Source organism: Phaseolus vulgaris, chromosome 6 (assembly GCF_051622355.1).
Source record: "Phaseolus vulgaris cultivar YP4 chromosome 6, ASM5162235v1, whole genome shotgun sequence".
NCBI classification, from domain to species: Eukaryota; Viridiplantae; Streptophyta; class Magnoliopsida; order Fabales; family Fabaceae; genus Phaseolus; species Phaseolus vulgaris.
The window spans coordinates 34,657,329-34,675,892 of NC_143503.1; the positions used below are offsets into that span (position 1 = coordinate 34,657,329).

At 32.5% G+C, this 18,564-nt stretch overlaps 4 protein-coding genes across 6 annotated transcripts; 2 read left to right on the forward strand and 2 right to left on the reverse strand.

Annotated features, from left to right (window-relative positions):
• Nucleotides 1–1,466: 1,466 nt before the first annotated feature.
• LOC137832519 (HXXXD-type acyl-transferase family protein) lies at nucleotides 1,467–3,650 on the forward strand. 2 transcript variants are annotated; one of them, XM_068640717.2, is made up of 2 exons: nucleotides 1,467–2,363; nucleotides 3,031–3,650. In XM_068640717.2, the coding sequence occupies exons 1-2, from the start codon at nucleotides 1,525–1,527 to the stop codon at nucleotides 3,569–3,571; spliced, it is 1,380 nt and encodes a 459-aa protein (XP_068496818.1). In that variant the 5' UTR covers nucleotides 1,467–1,524; the 3' UTR covers nucleotides 3,572–3,650. The 2 variants fall into 2 exon arrangements, with proteins under 2 accessions (XP_068496818.1, XP_090160292.1); XM_090304166.1 differs by having other exon boundaries at nucleotides 1,483–2,363; nucleotides 3,017–3,650.
• Nucleotides 3,651–5,913: 2,263 nt separating this feature from the next.
• On the forward strand, nucleotides 5,914–8,345 carry LOC137832520 (magnesium-chelatase subunit ChlI, chloroplastic). Its single transcript, XM_068640718.2, has 3 exons — nucleotides 5,914–6,218; nucleotides 6,421–6,518; nucleotides 7,151–8,345. The coding sequence occupies exons 1-3, from the start codon at nucleotides 6,116–6,118 to the stop codon at nucleotides 8,201–8,203; spliced, it is 1,254 nt and encodes a 417-aa protein (XP_068496819.1). The 5' UTR covers nucleotides 5,914–6,115; the 3' UTR covers nucleotides 8,204–8,345.
• A 935-nt stretch (nucleotides 8,346–9,280) lies between these two features.
• LOC137832521 (nudix hydrolase 15, mitochondrial) lies at nucleotides 9,281–11,772 on the reverse strand. 2 transcript variants are annotated; one of them, XM_068640720.1, is made up of 4 exons: nucleotides 11,513–11,772; nucleotides 11,289–11,431; nucleotides 9,882–10,001; nucleotides 9,281–9,754 (listed from the first exon to the last, which is right to left on the reverse strand). In XM_068640720.1, exons 1-4 carry the CDS (start codon nucleotides 11,718–11,720, stop codon nucleotides 9,512–9,514), a joined length of 714 nt encoding a protein of 237 aa, XP_068496821.1. In that variant the 5' UTR covers nucleotides 11,721–11,772; the 3' UTR covers nucleotides 9,281–9,511. The 2 variants fall into 2 exon arrangements, with proteins under 2 accessions (XP_068496821.1, XP_090160168.1); XM_090304042.1 differs by having other exon boundaries at nucleotides 9,882–10,014; nucleotides 11,513–11,759.
• A 2,412-nt stretch (nucleotides 11,773–14,184) lies between these two features.
• On the reverse strand, nucleotides 14,185–15,812 carry LOC137832522 (nudix hydrolase 15, mitochondrial). Its single transcript, XM_068640721.1, has 4 exons — nucleotides 15,490–15,812; nucleotides 15,150–15,292; nucleotides 14,675–14,794; nucleotides 14,185–14,603 (listed from the first exon to the last, which is right to left on the reverse strand). The coding sequence occupies exons 1-4, from the start codon at nucleotides 15,758–15,760 to the stop codon at nucleotides 14,394–14,396; spliced, it is 744 nt and encodes a 247-aa protein (XP_068496822.1). The 5' UTR covers nucleotides 15,761–15,812; the 3' UTR covers nucleotides 14,185–14,393.
• Nucleotides 15,813–18,564: the final 2,752 nt, after the last annotated feature.

Below are 18,564 nucleotides of genomic sequence, written 5' to 3' on the forward strand. Positions count from 1 at the left end.
GACATAATCAAAAAGCAACTCAGATACCATAAATCCATAACCCTTCTCATGCTGTCAAGATTTCATCATTCTTTTTTACATGTTCAAAAACTAAAATATTTGCCCTCTTTCGTCATTGCCATTGTTTGAGAAAGAAAGAGACATCAAAAAGCTAGTGACGCGCTACTTTCTTTGCGTCAGTTTTTGTTGATCCCAAAGAGTTGGTTTTACACAGTCAAAGAATTAAATTACTCTTGTTTTTACTGGTTTAAGAAACAATTAGTTTTTTTTTCTCTTCTTGATCTTTCGGATTCTTATTGGGCTTCTAAGTATCAGAACTACTGGAGTTCATTTTCAGTTGTTGTTTGGATGTATTCTCTCACTCAACTCATGACCAATTCTTGACTTCTTGTTCAAAGGTTATTTTTAGCAAGTGCATATCTATAAAGTGTTCCGATGATAAAATTAGAATAATTTGTTTAATGATTAGATAAAATCACTCTTTTGAAAATATCACCTACTTATTATTGAATTTTGATTTGTTTAGACTTTTATCTTTCACCTTGTAAATTTGTTTAGATTTTTACTTTTTCACCTTGTAATTATTAAATATATTTTAAGTATTTTACTATTCTTGTTTATTTGTCTCTTTCTATCAGTTTACTATTTTATTATTTATTTATTTTATTTTAATTTTTATCATGTTGATCACTCTCTTATACATTAAAAATATAAATTACAAAAAGAAATATATTTTTTAGAGGTTTTATAAATATATTTTTTTTTGTTAAATAACACGACCTTTTCAATATTACAATTTTTATTTTATTATAATTTTATCTTTTAACATATTATCATGTAATACTATTAGAATTATAATAATTTTTAATCCGAGTTATTAAATTTTGAATTTGATACACATTATGTCAAAAAGGAACTATAGTTTGATTCAAATATCGTTTTAAATTTTTCCATCAAATTTAAAGTTCTTATATTTTTAATATAACATTATTAGTATCATAACTTTTTTACTATCAATAACAGTATTTACTGTTTTTTATTTATTTTTATCGATACAACTATTTAAATATAAAAACATGTATATGATGAATGGAAATTTGTTAAAAATAATGCATTTTTTTATTAACTTGATTAGAAAAAGTATGAATTAGTTAGTAAGGTGTTATATTTGTGTATCCATGGAACATATTTAAGAGTTTAGAAGAGGTGAATGATCTGATTATGAGTGTGGGGTTGGTGCGTAGTGTGTTTGGTGAGAACATGGGATGCAGCATGCTCCACGTCCCCTATCTTCTTCTACTTCCTCTTGCATGCCTTCCAGCTTTAAAAATTAAATTTTAATTATGGAGGATTTTTAGATTTTAAAATTTCATAAATTTATACCAGTTTCTTATGTCAATTCTATATTTAAAAAATTGAAAAATATAATTATTATATCATTACCTATATCTATTTTTGTTTTTGTTGAGAACAATGAATTAAAACTCCAAAACCTCAACCATAAAAGAAGCAGAAAGAAGAAGAATGGAAGAAGATCAGAGAAAAAACATGGAAAGGGTAAAAAGGTCAGAGCACAGTGTCATAATGCCTTCTCACCCTCCCTTCCTTCAGGATCACTCCCTCCCTCTCTCCCACCTGGACACGGACCCCAACCTCCACCTCACCTTCCGTTACCTCCGCGTCTACACTTCAACCGCTGCACCAACCACCCTCGACCCCTTCCACGTCATCTCCTCCTCCCTCTCCCACGCGCTAACCCAATTCTACCCCCTCGCCGCCATGCTTCGCCGCCGCCCAACCTCCCCCCACCGCCTCGAACTCTGGTGTGCCGCTGGCCAGGGCGTCCCCCTCGTCCGCGCCTCCGCCGACTGCACCCTCCACTCCGTCAACCACCTGGACGACCCGGCCTCGCCTCTCGCGGAGCAGTTGGTGCCCGACCCGGGTCCCGAGGAGGGGCTGGAGCACCCCTGCATACTCCAGGTGACGGTCTTCGCGTGTGGTGGGTTCGTCCTTGGCGCCGCCATTCACCATTCGCTGTGCGACGGCATGGGTGGCACGCTCTTCTTCAACGCGGTGGCGGAGCTGGCGCGTGGGGCCGCGCGGATGACGGTGGAGACGGTGTGGGAGCGTGACAGGTTGTTGGGTCCCAGGGAGCCGCCAAGAGTGGATTCAGCGTTGATCGACGAGTTTCTGCGTTTGGAAAAAGGGGCTTTGCCGTACGAAGAGGGTGTTGGTAGGGTTGCGAGAGAATGCTTTCATGTGAAGGATGAGAGCATGCACATGTTGAAGAGATCCTTGTCGGAGCAATCTGGGTTGAACTTCACCGTTTTTGAGGCTCTTGGAGCCTACATTTGGAGAGCCAAGTAAGTGTCACATTAGTTTAAATTAATTTTTAAGAGTTAACATCTGCATGAGTAAAATTCATTAGAAGGACAAATAACATAGTTTGATATTTTTTAGTAAAGGAGTAGATACTTATATAGTACTATAAGATAAGATTGGCTTTACTCTCAAATTATTTCATAAAGTAACTTAATTTTATAAATCTGGTTCAGTTGCATCCACATCCACTTAAATACAATGTAAGGGCGATCTTAAAAAAATTTCTGGATCTATATATTATATAGTTATAAATTATATAAATTAACAATAAAGATTTATATACGTAACATAATATGTTTCAGATTATTTACAAGAATTTGTTTTTTATTTTTATAATCATAATAATAATTTATAAAAAAAAAATTAAATTTTTAAAAATTAATATATTTTTTTTAAATTGTGTTAGAACGTTATTAAAATTGTTAGAAATCTAACAAATACTTTTTAAATTAGACACTTTATAAATACGTGTCCTACAAGTGTCATACGAATGTCGAAAGTGAGTATCCGAGCTTCATAGATAGATACACAAGTCTTTTTTTGTTCCGTTTGGTTGAATTGTCCCTTGTTTCTAATAACGTGGAGAGATGTGCGAAGTAGTATTAGAATTGAAAGTTTTGACGATGATATGAAGACTGTTGGTGACAGGGTGAGGACCTCTGGAATCCATGGTGAGGAGAAGGTGAAGTTTGCATATTCAATTAACATACGGAGAGTGGTGAAGGCAGCAATCCCTGATGGGTATTGGGGCAATGGTTGTGTTCCAATGTACGTGGTGATGAGTGCGAAGGAGTTGATAGAGAGACCCATTTGGGAAACTGCAGAGCTGATAAAAAAGAGTAAAAGTAATGTGAGTGATGAGTATGTGCAGTCGTACATAGATTATCAGGAGCTGCATTTTGGTGATGGGATAACAGCAGGAAGAGAGGTGAGTGGCTTCACTGATTGGAGGCATTTGGGGCATTCAACTGTGGATTTTGGGTGGGGAGGCCCAGTTACTGTTTTGCCCCTTGGGAGGAACCTGCTTGGGAGTGTTGAGCCTTGTTTCTTTTTGCCTTATTCAACTGCTTCTGCTCACAACAAAGATGGCTTCAAGGTTTTGGTCACTCTCAGAGACTCTGCATTGCCTGCTTTCAGACAAGCCATGCAACTGCTTTCCACTACCCAACACACAAGTCAAGACTTATAAAAATCTTGTTCAAACAAAACTTGTATGTAAGATCAAGGTTTTATATCCAAGAATAAAAAGGTAATCATTATAATAATAATTGTTTAATTATATATAAAGAATTAAAATTCAGATTCTAAAAATTATAAATGATAAATATGAGTAGACTTCATTTAAACAAAACTAAAAAACAGCAGTTTTAGAATAAAAAGAAAGAGTTTTGATAATATAACATAATATGATGGGATTCAATAGTAAAATAAAACTTTGGGTCACTTTGGGTCGATCGAGTCCATATATATATCGAAATGGTCTTAATAAAAGAAAATTATATATTTTTCATAAAGAAGAGTTCACAATATATTATGGAAGGTTTGTTAACATAGATATATAGAATTAATAAAAAAAATCTATTAACTTTTAATAAAGTTGAGATAATAATATATTATGGATGATTCGATAGTTCGTGTGTGAGACAATATATTATAAGTGTTTCGATAATGATTTGATAAATCTAACAAATAATCTTTAGAATATGTTCAAAATGACTATGATGTCATATTAAGAGGTAAACTTTAAATTTAATTCAACCTAAAATCTCATAAAATCGATTTATAATATGAGATTTGCACTCATTTGTATATTATAAAATACTTTAATCTCTAATTGATGCGAGATCTCCAATAAAACAAACAAAAACATTAATTACTAAAATGGTTAAAATACATTAATTACTAAAATGGTTAAAATTGGTTGGAAATACGTGATAGATATTGTAGTTAAGAGACATCTTTGACTAAAAATAAATCTATGTTTTAAAATAAATAATTGATCTCAAAATGTCAAAGTAATTAAAAAAGTAGTAATTATATTGCTTAGACATTCATCATTATGAATGTGTTGACACCAACCATTGATTTTTATTTTATTAACGAATTGATTACTTATTCTATTTTTGTTTAGTTTGAAACAGTCAAATCTGTATAAAAAGCATAAATAGTTTCATACGGTGCAGTGGTGTTATATGATTAAAAACAAGTTATATCGAAAAAAAAAATGGTTCAAAATCTGAGGATCTGTAGATATACTGATGACCGTAATTGTACCTCACTAAAATCTCACTCCTACAAATATCGAATTCACCTTAGTTCATTCTTAGTTTACTTAATTTACTATTGATTTAATCATACGTTTTATTTGTATGTATTTAATACTTTATCCACCGAACCCAATATTACAACACAAGTTTCATATGGATCTGAAATGAAGGAAAGCATAAGTGAAGGTATTGAATATTCGAAAAGAAAAAATAGAAAAGAACCTTACAAGTGATGAAAAATATGCATGATAAAAAGAGAAAAAAGAAATGTGAGAGATCCTTAAAATAACACTTCATTTTTCAACATTGGTATCAAACTTTATTCTTTATTATCACCCATTGTAGTGACATGATTGGAGAACATAAACCCTTTGTCCCTTCTGTAAGCAATTTCTTCCATCTTGCATCTAATCCATTTGAAATTGACTTCCAGGTTTGCTGGGATTGCCTTAGGGTCCATGAATTCAGGTTCAAATGAATGGAAAATAAGAAGGCCATGCAATATATATTATTACGTAAATATATATTTTCATATCATTTTTAGTAAAAAAAGAGAGAGAAGGTCACGTAATTCCAGTGCTTTTGTGCAAGAATATTTAGTGTAATGACCACACAATTTATGTGTCAAGTTTTGAATTTAATTGAATGTACATGTTTATTAAATTTTACCGTATGTATAATGACCCAATGTTCGTAACAGACTCTATTTGCTATTAACAAAAATACATAAGCATTTAATTTAAGAGGAGAATATTAGGAAGTTGATCTAGTTATTTTGGGCCTTAATAAAAATGTAATGCGAGAGCTATCTAGCACAAATACGGATACAGGATATGTATAATCTTTAAAATATAGGCTACGAACAAAAATATATATTTTTATAATTTTAAATTATATAAATTGAAAATAAATATTTATGTGCAAAAGTATGTTTGAGATTCTTTTGGGAGCATGAAGATATTTTCCATGACGAGTTCAAAAGAATTTGTTTCTTATTTTTATAATCATAATAAAAATTTATACAATAAATTTGAGTTTTTAGAAAATTATTTTATTTATACCTTTTAAAATTATGTTAGAACCGTGCTAGAATTTTCAAAAAATCTAACAAATATTTTTTGAATTGAACACTTTATCAGTATCTTACGAGTGTCCTATGAGTGTCGACACCGATACACGTGTCCTACACGGATACACCATTTAAGAGAAAGTGTCTGATATGTGAGATTACATGCTATTTTAAGAAAATATTTGAAAACTTGAAGGAATTATTAATTTAATTGAATTAATTTTGTAAGTAAAAGAAGAAGAAGAAGGAGAGAGAGAAAGAAGAATGAAATCTATCTATCTTCTTATCCAAAGGCTGGGAGGCCAATAGGAGGCATGCCAGCTGCTATGAATGGTCGATAAAGGACAAAACAAACAATCTGCTTCACAGAGCTAACACTCCTTTCTCTTCTCCGTCTATGGCGTCCACCACGTTGGGCACTTCTTCAATTGCTCTTCTGCCTTCTCGCTATTTCTCTTCTTCTTCCAAGCCTTCCGTTCACACTCTCTCTCTAACCTCAGGTACATTGCTTTGCAAGCTCTATGTTTTTTTTTTTTTTCTATTGGAGGGTGTGCGGCAGACCCATTTCATACAAGTTATTTCTCTCTGCCAAATTTGTGAATTTGTTTCTCCTTGGGGAGTTTGTAGCTGGAAATGGATCGCGGGTCCTTGTGGGCATTGTGTGATTGTTAGAATCTAAGTTGAGTTGTTGTGACTTTGCAGGGCGGAAGTTTTATGGAGGAATCGGAATTCACGGAATAAAGGGAAGGTCTCAGTTCTCAGTTTCCAGTGTTGCCACTGAAGTTAACTCTGTAGAACAGGTTGGTAGAATATTCGGTTTTTGAGGTCTGGATGTTCTTTCTGTGTCTTTGTTTGTGTTTTGGATTGCATTATATAGAGATAATGGATGGACTCTAGATTAATTGCTGTAAAGATTTCCATTCGTTTCTGCGTGTGCGTTGAGTCATTGAGACTCTTAATGATTTTTTAACAAATTTTGGGTTGAAGGCACGATTTTCAGACTATATTGTGATAATTTTCTTTAGTTTAACTAGCATGTACTGTGATTGTAAAAGATTTTTTCAAACAGAAATCATCTTTTGTGTGTCACTGTAAAATGTTTTACACTGTTGATCAATTAGATAGATATTAAAAAAGTTAAACTCTACAGGAAATGAATAATAGTATTTACCTGTGAGTGCATACATTATAAAGCCTACATGGTTTCTGTTACACTTGCACATATGCGCATTTAGAGTATGGTTGATTGTGAGAAAATTGCAAGGTGAAAATGAGAGGAATACAAATGAGTTCATATTTGAATGTATATTGGGTTGAACTAGTTTATTTATGTTTTTTAACTTTCAAAATTAGTGCTAGATTTTTGGGAAATTAAGGACTGTGTATGTATGCTTTTTACAATAACCCAACCCGGTAAATTTTTCATTTACAGAATCCGAGAGTTGCTGCTAAAGAAAGCCAAAGACCAGTATACCCGTTTGCTGCCATAGTTGGACAGGATGAGATGAAACTCTGTCTCCTCCTTAATGTGATTGATCCTAAGATTGGAGGCGTCATGATCATGGGGGACAGGGGAACAGGGAAATCCACAACGGTTCGGTCATTGGTTGATTTACTTCCCGAAATCAAGGTTGTTTCTGGTGACCCCTATAACTCAGACCCAGTAGATCCAGAATTCATGGGTGTTGAAGTGAGAGAGCGTGTACTGCAAGGAGAGGAACTTTCTGTGGTCTTGACCAAAATTAACATGGTTGATTTACCATTGGGAGCTACAGAAGATAGAGTGTGCGGCACAATTGACATTGAGAAAGCTCTGACTGAGGGTGTCAAGGCATTTGAGCCTGGACTACTGGCTAAAGCTAATAGGGGAATCCTATATGTTGATGAAGTTAACCTTTTGGATGATCACTTGGTGGATGTGTTGTTAGATTCTGCTGCATCCGGTTGGAACACAGTGGAGAGAGAGGGAATTTCTATCTCACATCCTGCACGGTTTATCCTAATTGGCTCGGGCAACCCTGAAGAAGGGGAACTCCGGCCACAGCTGTTGGATAGGTTTGGAATGCATGCTCAAGTTGGAACTGTTAGGGATGCTGAACTCAGAGTGAAGATTGTGGAGGAGAGAGGTCGATTTGACAAGAACCCAAAGGAGTTTCGTGATACGTACAAAGCTGAGCAAGACAAGCTCCAGGACCAAATTACCTCAGCAAGGAGTATTCTTTCTTCTGTTCAAATTGATCAAGATCTCAAGGTGAAAATCTCCAGGGTGTGTGCAGAATTGAATGTGGATGGACTTAGAGGAGATATTGTAACAAATAGGGCTGCAAAAGCTCTTGCTGCTCTGAAGGGAAGAGACAAAGTAAGTACAGAAGATATTGCTACTGTCATTCCCAACTGCTTGAGACACCGTCTTAGAAAGGATCCCTTGGAATCAATAGACTCAGGTTTACTTGTCACTGAGAAATTTTATGAGGTTTTCAGCTGAGAGTCATAGTTATAACACGGTCTTTATGCTACAGTATTCAGCTACTTTGTTTACATTTTACCTTTCCTGAGAGGATTTTCATTGTCCTTAAACACTAGTAAGATTCATGAATTCCTCCTATACAGGAAATTCCGAGCTTTTTAAGTGTAAGAGTCATTCACTATTTTTCTTCTGTATCTGCAGCCCTTTCACAAGCTTGGGGTTTTCAAACTGTGATTCCTATTTTTTTTCGGCAACTGTGATTCCTATATTAGAATAAATTTGAAAAAAATTTAAAAAGTTACTTTTTTTTTGTTAAAATCTTTTAGGATTCCTACATATTTTGAGTTTCATTGCAAAGGTTATTACATTTATCTTTTAATTTATGAGTAACACCGAATAAATAATTAGGAAGGTATTTTTGCTTATGCGTTCTCTATGCTTATGTGCGTATCGTTTGCCGTTGACTGAAATTCACCCACCGTGCCATATACACGACTGTTGCATTTGAAAATAGGTTGATTCATCACGCAGTGTAACATCTATAATGCTTTGCATTCGCTCAAAATCTCATATATTTATTCACTCACTCTCCCTGAGTGTCTCTCTGAATTCATCTTTCTAATTGTTTCATCGTATGTTTCCATTCAGATCTACATCACGCAGAAGCTAATATGAACAGCTTCTGCGTTTACTTGATTGGTGGATGTGGTTTTACTGAATGAGGCGAGTATAAAATGGGTTAGCAAACAAACTAATTAAAAGCTGGAACTGGTTGCTTCCATGTTGACTAAAAATCCATGTCTTTAACCCAATTCTATACATTTTTATAAGAAAAATCTATATAAAAAAGGCTCAACACACACCAAAATCCACATTAGTTGCGTGAGCAATTTTGCCAAAATGCAGTCTGATGTAACACTGAAAACCAGAAGAAACTACACAAGGTTAACCAACTTTTTCTTTTCAAAGCGAGTATTTAGCAACTATGAAGAGATCGCCTTAAAGCATTCGAGTAGTCGTCAGAATACAACAATTGTCACTGATTTGTAAATACAATTACATCTCCAAGATTCCTTTAGTGTGTAAAATTCAAAGTTTTATCAAAACATGCAACGTATATAAACTGGCTATAAAATTCCCAATGAAACATTATTAAGCATCCATCTAATACACATATTAGTCGTTGTTGTACAAACCTAAAAAAGAGATTTCATTTTTATGGGCCAGTTAATTTTAATTCACAGAGAAGTTTATTTCATATTTTTTTCTTATTTCTCTTTCTCAAGAGTACTTATAAAGAAAATTTTCCAGCCAAACCCAAAATCATTATTTGGACTTGGAAATATTCTGCAGTATGATCTTGTCACCTTCAGTCATCCCTCCCCATATTGCAGGCCTCTGTTCTAGAAAATCAGGGAAGCGCTGAAGTAAAAGAGTAGCCGTCCAAATTAGGATTGAAGCAGTTATAGCCCATATCACATACTTCTTATTCCCAACCTCATAATCAAAATAATGTGAAAGATACTTCTCCTTCATCCATTCTCTTTCCTCAGCTCTTCTGTTATCATTCTGCATTCAACCATGATGTCAGAAATTAAGTTCATTTGTCTTTTTAAGTCAGAAAGTGCCCCAAATTTTCAACAGGGAAAAATAAGTATACAAAATTTTATTTGAGAACAGTAACACTAGAACAAACCTTGAGGAATATCTCCAATGGAACATCAAATATTTCTTCTACTTCAGCTGAATTTAAAATTGGCGAAAATGCATCCTTGTTGGTGAGTACTCCAAGCACAGGTACTATGGTGACACCATACTGTACTTAAAAACTGCTATGTAAGGGTATTGAGTTATGGAAAATTCTAAGGCTCAAAGATATTTTTAATTAATATAAAATAATTAAGATTTTGAGTCTCTGTGTGCCTCTAAATCTGGATTATGTGTTTGCCTATAGTGTCAAAGCTAACAAGATTTCTTTATTTCCAAGGACACGAGTCAGCTTGAATAAATTTGAGTGTTCAGGATAAGAAAATAGAATGAATTAAAAATGTAAAATTGTATCAAACTTCTCACATTAAAACCAACTAACTCATTTCAACTATTTAGAAGCTATCTCATCTATTTTTTTCAGTAAGCACTCACAAACTAATCAAAACTCCGCATTCCTGTTTTAGAAGTCTCAATAATAGAGTTTTATAATTGAAAATATCCCATAAACTAAAAGTCAACCTAAACAGGGCATAATTGAAGAAGCTTTAACCTAAATACTATAAATTTAGTAAGATCCTCCTGATATTAGCTCGGTATATTATAATTACAAAGGCAAGTCTGTGTTTGGATTGAAGAGTGGATTTGTGGGAGAGGAGAGGGAGTGGATTTGTGAGAATATGTGAGGATGTATGAAGTTGTTTGGATTAAGGAATGATAGAGTGCTCTTACCCTCTCCTGCATCCACTTTCCACTCTTAAAACTACTGAAACAAACACAAGAAGTACCTTCTTCCCCCTCCCTCCTCATTGCACACACCTAGAAACAAAATAGTAAAATAATACCATACTCTGGAATTGCAGGACTTAACTTATCTGATTAAGAATCTTGGATTTAAAGGAAGCAAGTTTGTTCCAGAACCAGAACCCTGAGCTCAACAAGGTTCGAACTTGTGGGCAGGCAGGAGGGTGGTTAATAACCTGAATCTAAGAAATGGATTGGTACAATTGGGTTGAAATATTTACTAATAAACCAGGTTACATGTTTTTGAAACATTTAATTACTCATATGATGTAATAGTTACATAAATTGTCTCATCTACTCTCTACACCTAAAAACATTTAATTACATTAAAAATGATGTGTTAGAGATTTAAAAAAGCTTTTTTTAAGTATGAGGACTTAAAAGAATTTTTTTATGAGTGAAGGAAGATGCAGGAACAATTTGAACTGAAAGCATCTAAGTGAAGTTTTAAAGAGGGTTTTGCAGTAGAAAAAGGAATCGGTAACCTAAACCGAAGCAAATGAAGTTAGATGCAGTGAAGATTCGTTGTAGCAGAAGATGTAATTGATAGAAGAAAAGATGAAGAAGAAATTAAAAACAGGAAGAAATGTACCGTAGTATGGAAGGGTTGGAGAGGAGTAATGACAGAAACAAGAGAAGGGTCCAAGCCAATTTCCTCCTTGGCCTCTCTCAACGCTGTTTGTACATCGTCAGCATCGCCTTCTTCCCTCTTGCCACCTGGCAAAGCCACTTCACCTGCTGACGTAACAGTGAGATGAAACTTGAATTGAAATAGAAAAACAGAAGATCATTGAATGCAAAGAGTGAGGGAGAGACCGGAATGGGTGGAGAGAGAGGAAGAGCGCTTGGTGAGGATTACCCGGAGACTCCCATCGCCGCCTTCGAAGACACAGATCAGAACTGCCGCTATCTTCCTCAAAACGACGGGTTTATCCAAAATGTTGGGGTTGGTGGGAGCGGAATACGAACACTGGATGTGATTTATCAAAGCCTGTAATCTCGATGAAGCTCTGTTTGCACTCATTCTCCTCCTCCCCACCCACCCCCAAACTCCTCTCTTTCACAATTATAATAACACTTTTTTAATGTTAATAAAAAATGTTATAATAAAAAATTAATTACAACACGTTTTTAAAATTTATTTTGAATTTATAAGTAAGTGTAACTACCCCTCATAAAAAAATAATTTTGTTATTAGTTTTTGTAATTTAAAGTTATAGAGACTATAGAGTATCGGTTATCGGTTATTGTTCGGGAATGATATTTTTGAGTTATGAGTAGAATGATTAATTCAATAAATTTTAATTATTAAGCAGTTATTTATGATTATAAGTGATAATAATTGTTATAGTCAACTTAAGGTCGGTCGGTCTGGATGAACTTTTTGTAGTCTCCATTCAAAAGTCTTTTGGAAACGAGGGTTCCTCCTGTGATGATACTTTAACGCTCAAGTCACTAAGAGCATAAATATGAGTATAATATGAAATAAGAGTTGAGAGCACTCCCTGTGTTGTTTATTAGATGTTTAGGTGATGTCTTTCTGTAGAGCATAATCAGGTATATATAGACTGAATTGTAACCTCTTCACCTTTAGTCATGATTCTATCTTAATTGAGTCATTAAAGATGATTAAGTCTAATTGATTGAGATCCCTTTACTTGTACTCCCTCATAATATTAGATACACAAGTCGAAAACGACCCATAAATGACCAAACATCGGGTTAGGTCCATAACCTAACAATAACTATTGTAAAATCAGTGTAATGGTCACAATTTACAAAAATTTACACATGACTATTATTATCTTACATTACTACTATTATCTTGTATCTTTATATGACTACTATTATCTTGTGTCTTTATTGTTTATTGATTTAAATATGGGAGAGTTTTTTATCAACATACTTTTTCATGCTGTACTAACTCATCTTTGGAGAGTATTTGAATTTTTCAAGTATATAAAATGCATTAAACAAAAAAATTACATAAGAAAAACAATAGAGGCACTTTAAATATGAAAAATCATTAAAATAATTAAAAGACTGAGTACCATAGTCGTGACATTATAACTAAGAATTAAAAATGGATGAACCGTGAGTGATATTGTCTACCTTTTGGGATCAGATCTAATTTGCTTTGATTTATTTTGTTTAAATCTATGTGTATATTTTTAATCTTATATTTTAATAAATATTAACAATAATGGTAATTTTTCAGCATAAGCAATATCCAAATGCAATCTTCAAACGTCCCCACATGTTGAAGTAAGGTCCATAAAACTTTTCCACATAAAATCATGTTTGTACAAGTAGTGCAAAAGCTTGAGGGAGAATACACTTAAATGTATATAACTTATATTACTTTTTTATAGATTATGATAAATTAGGTGATGATATGAAAATGACTAATAATTTCAATAGAAATATGTTATGTCTAACAACTCTAATATTTGATTTGGTATTTTGTGATTGTGTTTAGGTTCGTGTCGTCGTAAAATGTTTTTGACGAGTTAACAATTAGTTATCTGATAAGATTAGGTGAGCAAACTGAATTAATTTGTCATTATAGATTCAAAGTTGATATTCATAAATTTAAACTTTGCTTAATTCTTTTTGCTATTGATACCAATAATGTCATCTAATGTTAATGGAGAGGATCGCATGGTTTAAAAAAAATATTATATTTGTAAATATAAATGTGAGTAATATTTTTTAGGATATAGCTCGAATCCTAATTTAATAATTATATAAAATATTATTTAAAAACTTTAAATATTATAAAATTAATAAAAATGTTTATTATAAATATTAAGAAATTGAATTTTTCATTATTTTACTTCACACGTCATTTTTTGCATTCCGACTTCAGTTAAACCATACAAATTACTTTTATTTTTTTAAGTTATCCTGTTATTTTGTTTAATCATAAAACTAAATGACACATGAAATACATACCAAATATAATTTTTAAAGTAATATGCATCCAATGAAAATACACTATTTCGATTACTAATTATATATATTAGCTTTAAACTCAGGACAAGAGCGTAGTTATAAATTCATAAATAGTTGCATTTATTTAAAATAATTATAAAATTGTAAGAGAATTTTATGTTATGGAAATAAAAAATGTTAACTTAAAAATATTTTATAATTTAGAAAAGTAATTAAAATGATAAAGACTTCAAATGTAATTTGCTTTAATTTTATAATATTTAAAATCTTAAATAATGTTTTAAATAATTTAAATGAAAATTTGAATTAAATTAAGATGCAAACTATATACTAAAAGTATTACTCCAATTTACATTCATCAATGTAAGTTTTTTTAATTATAAGTTAATCAGTGAAACAAATCAAGGAAATACTAAAATTTCACTGTCTTATACCATATGAGTTGTCAAATTTTATTTAATGATTTTCATTTAACTTTATAGCTTTCAATAAAAAAAATGGTACAGAGAATATTCGTACTACTGCTGAACAAGTTTTTACTCAGCAAATGTTTCTAAATATTATTGATACATTTTTTGAAGTAAACAGATTCTGCAAGTAGGAAAACGAATTCCAAGTTCTGAGATAGTTTTCCTTCTGAGTACATGTAAACACTTAATCTTGAAATCTATAGTAGTGATGAATATTATTGTAGGATGAAGAATTGTTAAGGGCTAAAATATTAAATGTCAAATTAAATGAGTTACACAGTTGAATCCCGAGGAAGCTTGAACTTAGGATTCTGCTCCATGAAAGCTGGTGGTCGTTGGTACACAAGTGATGCTGCTCTTATTAAGATCCCAGCAGTTAAACCCCATATTAGGAATTTCTTATGCTCCATTTCATAGTCAAACAAATGTATCAGATAATTCTCTCCCATCCATTGCATCTTCTTCTCGCTCCTGTTTTCATCCTGATTAATATATACAATGACATTAACTTCTACATGAATACAAACTAAAACATACATAAAACTAAGTCAACCTTGAGAAACATTTCTAAAGGTGCATCAAATACAGCTTCTACTTCAGCAGGATTCAGAACAGCTTTGAATGCCTTCTTGTCATGAAGAATGCCAATCACAGGAACCACTCTCATGAGGTACTACAAAAGGGAAACAAAATGCAATAGATTAACTTTCACTTGGAGGAAACTTTTATCAATAGTTTTCAAGTTAATCATTATTCATTTGTCAAGCAAGAAATACATAACCACCCAAGATCATGTGATATGATGCTTCAAAATTCTGCATCCCTCTAGAAGCATATATATATATATATATATATATATATATATATATATATATATATAACTGAAGTATGTTAGACATAAATGTTTCTTCGTAAATATCTATGATATAATGTTCACGGATCCATAAAATGTAAACCAAAATTCCTAAGGACCCGAAATGTGTATATCAGTTACTCCAACAAGTAGATGTGTAAAAAAGAGTGTATACCTTAGAGAAAAATGGTTCAAGAACAGTAACAACATCGACAAGTTCAGGGTCCAACCCAATTTCCTCCATTGCCTCTCTTTTTGCTGTGTCCTTATCATCCTTGTCCCCTTCCTCCGCTTTCCCGCCAGGCAAGGCCACTTCACCTGCAAAACAAGGTCAACAACATGCAATAGACACAAGATTTTTGTTACATTGCAAATGTAGTTACAATAGTTTGTCTCTTGAAACATTATATATAATGATAATCTATCTTTTTTTTTTAAAAAAAGGACAAAACCATGGTCACATGTATTGGCCGACATTTAAAATCTTAAAAACACTTGTATGAAATTGAACTGACCCGAGTAAGTGGAGAGCTTGGAAGAGCGTTTGGTGAGTAGCACTCTGAGATCCCCAGCATCTCCTTCAAAGATGCAGATCAAAACAGCAGCTCTCTTGTATCTGAGTTCTTCTGTGTTTTGAGCAATTGAGGTGATTGATTCTGATACAACCTTCTCTTCCATGACGCCATCCAAAATATCTTCAGGTAGTAGTGGGGGCTTGTAAAGGCGGAGCCGTTGGGCCAAGTCCAGAAGCCTCTTTGATCCTCCATTGGAGTTTGAACAATCCATGAACTTGTGGAGAAAAACTATGTTCTCACAATACAAGCCATACTACATATATATAATGTTGTAATGCTATTTGAACTTGTAGAAGTTAATGAAAAGGGGTAGATGGTAGAATAGTATAGGTTTTATGATTGAATGACGTGAAAGAATACCTGTTTTTGGCAACAAATATTAATGTCCTTGAAATGGAAAAGCTTCCATATATGAATGGTTGCATCTTTTTCGTCCTACTCCTACCACATTATAATCATCTTCATTCTTTATCACTAACAACCAACATTGAATAACGTGTCTCCCTCCAGTTTCCTGTAAAAACAAATACAGCTTCAAGGTTTATGTTCTCCTACACATACAATGCATATATTTCTATATTTAACATACTTGCATGGTTATTGTAGTTTTATTAGATATAAACGTTTTAACGATCAGACACTTCACTAACCTGTATTAGATACTTGATGTTTTGGCTTTAAAATAATGATTATTTTATAAAGAGTCTATAAGATTTGCATTAGGATGTATTTAGTGGTGCGAACATTAAATGATTGTGGGTTTAACGTGCTTATTTCATTATTATGCGTGTCGAGTGGCTAAACCATCTACTTCTTATAAATTTTTATACATGTTTATTTTAACTGTTTCACCGGTTTTCTTTTGTTCCAGTTTCATATTCAGTCGTATTAAACTTTTGGTATGTGTTTTAGTGTATGTATTTTCGGTGCATATTGATTCTGTTTTCTTTTCTACCTTGTTGGAACCCATAAGTAGTAGACAAGTAAAATATATAAGATTACTAGTATTTCATAAATCTACATTCATATATATGTATATATATATATAAATATTTTTCAATATTATTGTTGGAGATCCTACATCGACTAGAGATTAGAACCTTTCATAGTATATAAGTGGGTGCAAACCTCATCCCATGAATCGGTTTTATGAGTTGAGTTAGGCTTAAAGTATCATAGTCATTTTAAGTTTATCCTAGCGAGTGTTTGTGTTGGACCTATCGTGTCATCCGCTATCAAACCGTTATTGGACCACCCATAATATATAGTTTCACGCACGAGTTGGTAGTCTCGGCGTGGGAGGTGTATTGGAGATCTGCACAATAATTATTACAAATTACTTCATGTTTTCCTTTTCAATATTTTTTTTATTTTCCAATTAATTGATGACAGAGGATTGCACAACCTAAGTAAAATATTTTGACTATACAAATCATAAAGATTCTCGAAACACAAATTGTGAAATAAGAAAATCTAAAAGATAAGAAAATAATAATCAGGAGTGCGTGATTTATTTATCCATTCTTTTAACCTAAGTTCGAGAGTGAGAGTTTATAATGTTATGGTTCAAACACGATCTTTTTAGATTCAATCTCAATAATATTTTTAACAGATAGTGGATTAACTTTAAGAATAAAATACGATAATTAAATTTATTTAATAAGGAAATAATTAAAAAAAAAACAAAAGGAAAGAGGGCTAGAAAGTGTAGAGTTTCTTGCTTGAACAAATATAGATTAAACATTAATATGAATATGTATCGGACACAGACATGTAAAAGAAACATGTGAAGTATCTGAAAATGTAAAGTAAGTGAAAGTATCCGGTTTTCTATAATCCTAAAATGACATTTAAGACACGTGACAGTGGAATTCGTGAAACTATATATGGAATATCAGAAATTGAAAAATGTTTAATGCAACAAGTTGACAGCTAGTGAAGGAATTAGAAATGTAGTGAATATTTATTCATCTTGTTAGGTATTAAGATTGTGTTGTTCCTCTTCTGGAGTTTGGACCTTCTTTTTGCTACCCACTCACATTAAGGCCCACTTATCAGTCCATATCCAAAATACCGGTTTTTAATGCAAAACTCCTTGGATTCCATTTCATTATTTTATACTATTTACATAATATTATTTTTTTTAATTTTTCGTGCATTTGAGTCGTCTTTTAGCATTATAACTACTAATGCAGATCTAGAAACATTGATGATAAAAGTATTCTATTTAATGAGATTAAAGTGGATAAGTCTAATGACGAGTTTCAAAGGATAAATAAAAGAATTAGGATTTTTTACGCAATTTATTTTTAAAATCTCTTCAACATTCTAATGGAAAACTAAAGGTGAAATAAAAAAATATTTTAAGAAAGATCTGTTGGGGTGGTAGAACGAAAAGTCTGACCTTAATATTATTTCAGTGTGTAAAAAGATATGAAAAAAAAAACACTTTTCAATTTCATAATCTGGAAAACTTGTGTTGTATCATATTGAAAAATTAAGAAGTTGTGACTATTAAATGTTATTGTTAGTTTTGTTCTGTGATTTTGTTGCTTGCATTAGGTTTTTATTTTTGTTTAGAAAAGTATGACGACAAAAAGAATTATTTTTTCGAACTCAAATTGGTGGCGACAATGGAAGAAGATGAGGATTACGAGAATTATGTGTCTGTGGCTAAGTATAGTAGAAAACCATTATTGCTGCTGAAGATGATTTCTAGAAATTGAGTGGTTGAATCTAAGTCTAGTCTACTGTTTAAAGTATCACATATGATAAAAAAATAACTCAAAATTAGTGTGGCAAAGTAGATTGTTCAACAATATTTTATATTTTATTTTTTTTGGTAGTGTTATAGATCTCTTTCAACTAATGCATTTAGTTAGTGAAAAATCATAATTTTCAGTTAAATGGTTATTATTTCAGGTCATATTCTTTTTCTTATATTCTTTCTCAAATTAATTACAATATCACATACTTAGTTCATCATTACCATAATTAATATAATTAATGTCATCT

Bases quoted from the DNA above. Each gene is read 5' to 3' on its own strand.
- LOC137832519 (XM_068640717.2), top strand. From the start codon at position 1,525: ATGGAAGAAGATCAGAGAAAAAACATGGAAAGGGTAAAAAGGTCAGAG. The intron at 2,364-3,030 runs GTAAGTGTCACA...TGTTGGTGACAG, and splicing joins GCCTACATTTGGAGAGCCAA to GGTGAGGACCTCTGGAATCC.
- LOC137832520 (XM_068640718.2), top strand. From the start codon at position 6,116: ATGGCGTCCACCACGTTGGGCACTTCTTCAATTGCTCTTCTGCCTTCT. The intron at 6,219-6,420 runs GTACATTGCTTT...GTGACTTTGCAG, and splicing joins CACTCTCTCTCTAACCTCAG to GGCGGAAGTTTTATGGAGGA. The intron at 6,519-7,150 runs GTTGGTAGAATA...TTTCATTTACAG, and splicing joins AAGTTAACTCTGTAGAACAG to AATCCGAGAGTTGCTGCTAA.
- LOC137832521 (XM_068640720.1), bottom strand. From the start codon at position 11,720: ATGAGTGCAAACAGAGCTTCATCGAGATTACAGGCTTTGATAAATCAC. The intron at 11,432-11,512 runs GTCTCTCCCTCA...TTACGTCAGCAG, and splicing joins CTCTCTCTCCACCCATTCCG to GTGAAGTGGCTTTGCCAGGT. The intron at 10,002-11,288 runs GTACATTTCTTC...TTTTAAGTACAG, and splicing joins TCCAACCCTTCCATACTACG to TATGGTGTCACCATAGTACC.
- LOC137832522 (XM_068640721.1), bottom strand. From the start codon at position 15,760: ATGGATTGTTCAAACTCCAATGGAGGATCAAAGAGGCTTCTGGACTTG. The intron at 14,795-15,149 runs GTATACACTCTT...TCCCTTTTGTAG, and splicing joins TTGAACCATTTTTCTCTAAG to TACCTCATGAGAGTGGTTCC. The intron at 14,604-14,674 runs GTTGACTTAGTT...TATATTAATCAG, and splicing joins CTTTAGAAATGTTTCTCAAG to GATGAAAACAGGAGCGAGAA.